The 6,000-nt window shown below is 37.5% G+C and overlaps 1 protein-coding gene across 1 annotated transcript in view; it reads left to right on the top strand.

The window, feature by feature from the left end:
* The window catches only part of LOC110064908 (ubiquitin carboxyl-terminal hydrolase 33-like), a 28,128-nt gene that overhangs the window by 15,362 nt on the left and 6,766 nt on the right, over nucleotides 1-6,000 (top strand). Inside the window, exons 14-21 of the mRNA XM_089274761.1 lie at nucleotides 1,940-2,010; nucleotides 2,400-2,433; nucleotides 3,136-3,181; nucleotides 4,383-4,497; nucleotides 5,198-5,278; nucleotides 5,409-5,486; nucleotides 5,665-5,713; nucleotides 5,930-5,993. Of these exons, the coding sequence (XP_089130887.1) occupies nucleotides 1,940-2,010; nucleotides 2,400-2,433; nucleotides 3,136-3,181; nucleotides 4,383-4,497; nucleotides 5,198-5,278; nucleotides 5,409-5,486; nucleotides 5,665-5,713; nucleotides 5,930-5,993 (538 nt within the window). The remainder of the gene's footprint in view (nucleotides 1-1,939; nucleotides 2,011-2,399; nucleotides 2,434-3,135; nucleotides 3,182-4,382; nucleotides 4,498-5,197; nucleotides 5,279-5,408; nucleotides 5,487-5,664; nucleotides 5,714-5,929; nucleotides 5,994-6,000) is intronic.

Below are 6,000 nucleotides of genomic sequence, written 5' to 3'. Positions count from 1 at the left end.
AACGACAAACAAACTTACGAAGAACTTAAACGCGACCCGACGCCAGCACTTCAACGTAAACTTAACAGCAAAATACTTACGCTTAAAAAGACTGACGCTATTGACACTCAACGCTACTATCGGACTTTACGGACTACCTAAACTGCACAAACCTGGTATACCGATGCGACCTATAGTGTCATTCTGTGGGTCCCCTACGTATCAACTATCTAAGTACTTGACGACCATACTGCAACCCCTTACTGACAAATCAAGACGCAAACTACAATCTACGGAGAACTTTATTGACGCTATTAAGACAGTACAGATACCTGACGACTACAAACTTGTGTCTTTTGATGTGAAATCACTGTTCACCAGTATTCCACTTCAATTGGCATTACAGTGTACCGAGACCGCTATACAACAATCTACTGTTGAACTGCCGTTACCTACAGAAGACATCATGGACTTACTGAACCTTTGCCTTACATCGACTTACTTTCAGTACAACGGTAAACACTACAAACAGTTGCATGGAACAGCAGTGGGGTCGCCTGTTTCTGTTGTTGTCGCAGAAATTGTGATGCAACACGTGGAGGAACGCGCCCTTGCAACTTGCCGACAAACGATACCGCTTTGGTTACGCTACGTTGACAACACCTTTACCGCCGTTCACAAAGATGAAATTGACGATTTTCACGACCACCTAAACGAACAGAACGCCGACATCCAGTTTACTAAAGAGATCGAAGAAAATGGAAAACTTCCTTTTCTAGATTGGTAAGCCGCGACAACAACGAACTACGAACGACAGTGTACAGAAAACCGACGCATACCGACAGACTACTTGACGAATCATCCTACAACCCGACTTCACACAAAGCCACGACTATAAAGACTTTGACGAGACGAGCGCAACTAGTTTGTGACACACCGGACAGCTTACGTGACGAAAACAGATACCTTGAACGTGTTTTTCACAAAAACAACTACAACGCTGACTTTATTAGACGAAACATTTACCGACCTACTGAAGCTGACGCTACGAACAGGAACCCTACGCCTGTTACTACAGTGACTATGCCTTACATTAAGGGCACTTCTGAGACCATCTCGCGGATCCTACAGCCCTACAACATTCGTGTAGCCCACAAACCTACAACTACGTTACGACACTTACTGACCAACGTGAAAGACAGAGACGAACCTAACGACAGACAGGGAGCAGTTTACAAGATCAAATGCTCCGACTGCCAGGCTTCCTACATTGGTGAGACTGGCAGAAACCTTAACACGAGACTGACTGAACACAAACAAGCCACGAGAAATGGTGACGCCAACAATCACATTGCTGTACATCATCAACTGACAAACCACAACATTGACTGGGACTCTGCTCAGTGCTTAACCTACAGTACAAACTATTTTCAACGACTGACTCTGGAAAGCTGGTACACTAACCTAGAACAAACGCCTCTTAACAGATGTCAACAACTACCGGCGCCTTACAAACGACTTATCCACGACAGACACGAAACCGACAAACGGACTTCTAACAGACCGACTTAACAATACACGGACCAAAACCGACCTACTTGACTAACAATAGACGGATCGAAACCCACCAATGACTGATGACAAACTTTACACGAGTCTTTCAGCCAATACCATCATGGCTATACTGACCAATCACGTTCAACGGACCAGACTTATAAGATCATCGACTGACAAACACTATTCACTTGACTCTGAAGATGACTTCCGCTCAGGTTGTCGAAACATCAGTCACCAACAACAGTTCTTTTCAGAACTACACTCACCCGGACGATCACACTATACGAACTACTGATTGCTTGATTGATTGATCGACTAATCAACTTATCATCTGAGATCGACTGATCATCTGATCATCTGATCAACTGACTGATATTTCTGAACTGTTTGTTTTATTTACTAGGTGGTTTCTAGGTCCACAAGTCACTCTTCATGACTGTCTGTCAGCATTTTTTTCAGCAGATGAATTAAAAGGTGTGTTGTTTTCCTGACGCAACTTTTTGTCAGGGATATTATTTGTGGGTTTAATACAATATATCTCTTGATTCTATCTGTCTGAACCTTAAATTAGTGAATGATTTTATTTTTCTCCTTATCTGACCAAAAACAATTCTAGACCAACCACAGGTGCTGTCATCCCTCTGGCATCTAAAATCCTATCATCAGCAAAATTCTAGATCTTTATCTCTATACGTTTACACATTTACATACAAACTGAAATCTATGCTGGCTCTGTGTGAAAACAACAAGGTTCTAGAAATGGCTTTACTTTTCTACCTTAAAATAAAGATATTCCTTGTCATCAATATTTCTTAATCAAGTCCAGGTTTATTCATCATGCTGCATATTATTTTTTTAATCAGGAGATAACATGTACAGTTGTGAAAAGTGTAAAAAGTAAGTTTCTAGCTTTTTTATTGCAATGCACACAACTATTTACACAACTTTCATTTCAATACTTCACTACTTTACTATACATAATAAACAGGACTTATGGTATAACACAACTAATTCACACTCACTCACGCACACACACTTACGAACAAGTTTACATAGCAAAGTCACACCTATTTGAGCCTGACATATTCTAAGTTATTTAAGTACTTCTAGTGTTTATATTGCCCACTTCTCCCTAAGCATATCTAAATTATTATTTTTTGTACAGACTGATGTATTTTTCAGTCTCATACTTAATTTGACTTTTGATTTAAAACCTCATATACTTGGAAGTTGTAAGTTTCCAGTTGCTCTTGTCTTATACCTTTAGTTTTTCAGTTTGTGCTTAATTATAATTTGAAAAATTTGTCCCATATTGAATTAGGACCGTCAATATACATGTGAATATATTGTGTCTATTATAGTCAGCTAGTCTGAGTAAAATTCTAAGTTGCTGATTTTGCTTCAAATTTACACTGTATACTTATTTGAAATTTACAAAAGTGGACTTTCATGATCCACAAGAATCATACTGTCTACAAGAATACAATCATTTTAAATCCTTTTTTAATTGATGTAATGGTTGTTGACAGAGGTAGTGCTTATTATTTACATTATTTGCATTATGTTCAGCAATTACAATTTTTACTTGTTTGCTTTCAGGTTAAGGAATGGCATCAAACTTTGTAAAGTAACGCACCTTCCTGAGGTATGTGCACTTCTTGCCAGTTTTACTGTAGCTTATTGTGAACTCCTTCTTAAACAGTGGTAAACTCATTTTAGTTTCTGATTCCCTGGTTAGTGCCTGGACTTTGGGTTGAGTAGTTCAGATTGGAGCACTGGTCAGAGTCATTGCATTGTATTCTTGGGCAAGACACTTAACTCTCACAGTGCTTCTCTCCGACCAGGAATTGTATGGGTACTGGTAATTAAAGCTGAGGGGTAACCTGGCTATGGACTAGCATCCCATCCAGGTGCCAGGTGGCGAGGGAACCTACAAACATGGGTACCAAAGTAGTTGAGACACTTTTAGAAAATGACACTTTTTGATATTTAACTGCTCATTCTATTTCAAGAGCATCTTGTGATAATTCTCTGATACCCCTGACCCCCCAAGTCAGTGCTGTGTAGGTGATGTGGCCTGCGTAGTCTTAGAAAGAGAAAAATCAATATTGTTTGGTGGGAGGGGGATGTTTCAAGAGGCATGAAAATGGAATGTTACTGTGAAGTGTCTCAGCACCTTCGTCGCTCATAGTTCCCACATGGTACAAATACCAGAGATAGGTGCTGCCCTTGTTTAATAGTAAGAGAAAGAAAATAGAAGTCAAACTTGTTTGAAATTATTTTGAACTACAGTAATGGTGTTTTGAGCTTAAACAGGACTGAATTTTGAATTCGAATTCTCATCAATGCTTATTTGATCCTTCTTAACCCATGTACTGGAGTGACTGACTTTAACCTCTTTGTCTCTTACATGTAATAAAGAAATGTAGAGCTTTAAGGGTTCCTCTCTATCTGATTTGGTTGTTGCTGGTAGACACTGGTTTAAAACAATACAGCAGATACAACTTTAACACAGACTCGCTAACTAGTAGTTCCCGGATTTGAACCTTCATGTCAGTTTTGAAGTCTTGTGATATACCATTAATTGGTTGAACCCATTCTTCAGAGTTTACTTATTTATTGTATCTTTAAAGCTGCAAAATTGAATCAATTGCATGCCATTGGTATAATTAATGTTACTGAATAATGTTGCAGTGAATTTGCTAAAACTGCCTGCATTAGCTGCTCAATAGTTTTCTTTTGAACAGAAATTTGTTGATATTGATTACTACCCTAAACGCTAGAACCGTACTAATTAACAAAAGGTTGAAAGCGATAATATTCTGTCTCTTTTCTCTGTCTTGCAGATTCTGTGCATTCATCTGAAACGTTTTAAGCATGAAATGTACTTCTCTTCAAAAATCAATCACTTCATTTCTTTCCCTTTGACTGGGCTGGACATGAAACCTTTCCTTGTTAAAGGTTTGTAATGTTTTATTTTTTTTTACTCATTTAACCTTTTGAGGCATCTTACAGCAAGGCCAAGATCATGAAGTAGATGGAGCTATTAGCTGGCTGCCGACAACTGTTACAAAAAAAATACAAAATTTACTTTTATTTATAAGAATACTCAGGATTAAATTATAAAATTATAAATTATAAAGCACATCTTAATAAAGAAACAAGTATGAAAACCTTCTTTTCAATGAATCTGTAGTTGCAATGGCTCTCGTAAAACCACACTGAAATTCATTCTAATTACCATAACTGTAAATCTACTAGACTAGTGTTTTACCATGAATGCTGCTCTCTTATTGGCTATCCTACTGTTTGCTCTCTAGTTTGTTGTAGATAGTGAGTAGCGTAGTGTGTACAGTTCTCAACAAAAAGGCAGCTGTTTCTTTGCATTTTTAAAGTGTTGACATCATTATTTAAAACGTGAACCAGTCTTGTTGTTTAAGTTTTAAGCAACTGGTACATTTATATTAAAACAATTAGATTATTTGTTCTTGATTCCTACGCATGATAGTTGACTTAGGCTACACCCTTGTCACCTATCACACTAAAGAAACCTTGAGTTTATAATTTAATTGTTACAATTAATGATAGAATTTACTGGTACTACCTTATAGTCTAATACGTACTTAAACAATACTTATAATCTAAGTTTTTGGGTATTCAGATTTCAACCGGCTGGATCCAAATCAGAAATGTACAACGTATGATCTTGTTGCTGTTATCACTCATCATGGCAATGTTGGAGGTAGGTGTCCTCATATAGTTTCTTTTTGTATTTTCTTTCTTCTGCAGGCTTTTCTCTTAGTGAACACTTGCAGCCATGTTTCTATGCTCCTGTTTATAGTAAAATAATGACAATGTTTTGTTCCACCTAGCTGGACATTATGTGTCCTTTGCCAAGAATTATATCAATGGTAAATGGTACGAATTCAATGACTCCTGGGTTAGTGAAGGTAACTACAACAATGCTGCTACATTACTAAAGTTTACAAATAATTTTATTACATTATTGAGTCAACAGGCTTTAAATTTTAACATACATTTTGAGAGGAACTTGATGTGACTTTAATCCTGCTTTGCACTGTGTCAGATACGAAGCTTATTTGTATTTTACTTGGTTTAACATTTCAGTTTCTGATTCATATGTTGCTGATGTGGAAGCCTATGTGTTATTTTACAGGTTTGTAGTACCCTGTACTAGAGGATTCTTTTAAACCACTTCAGATGTAGAGATAAGTCCCTTTTAAACTACCTTTCCCACTCTCCTTAGAACCTCACTTTCTCATTAATTAAGGCTCCTTATCAAGTTGGTTACGCCTGATACAGAGCTTGTATCTGTCACAAAGCAAACAGTTGAACAAAGAAATAAAAAATTCATGTTTAAACTTCTCTGCAGAAAATCAAGTGAAGAAGCCACCAAGGAACGCAAGACATTTTTTAATTTGCTGAAAGATGCACAGGTCCTGC

This window comes from Orbicella faveolata, unplaced genomic scaffold (genome assembly GCF_042242905.1).
Source record: "Orbicella faveolata isolate gen_17 unplaced genomic scaffold, um_ofav_v1 contig_36, whole genome shotgun sequence".
NCBI lineage: Eukaryota > Metazoa > Cnidaria > Anthozoa > Scleractinia > Merulinidae > Orbicella > Orbicella faveolata.
This window is presented reverse-complemented; position numbering and strand designations above follow the sequence as displayed.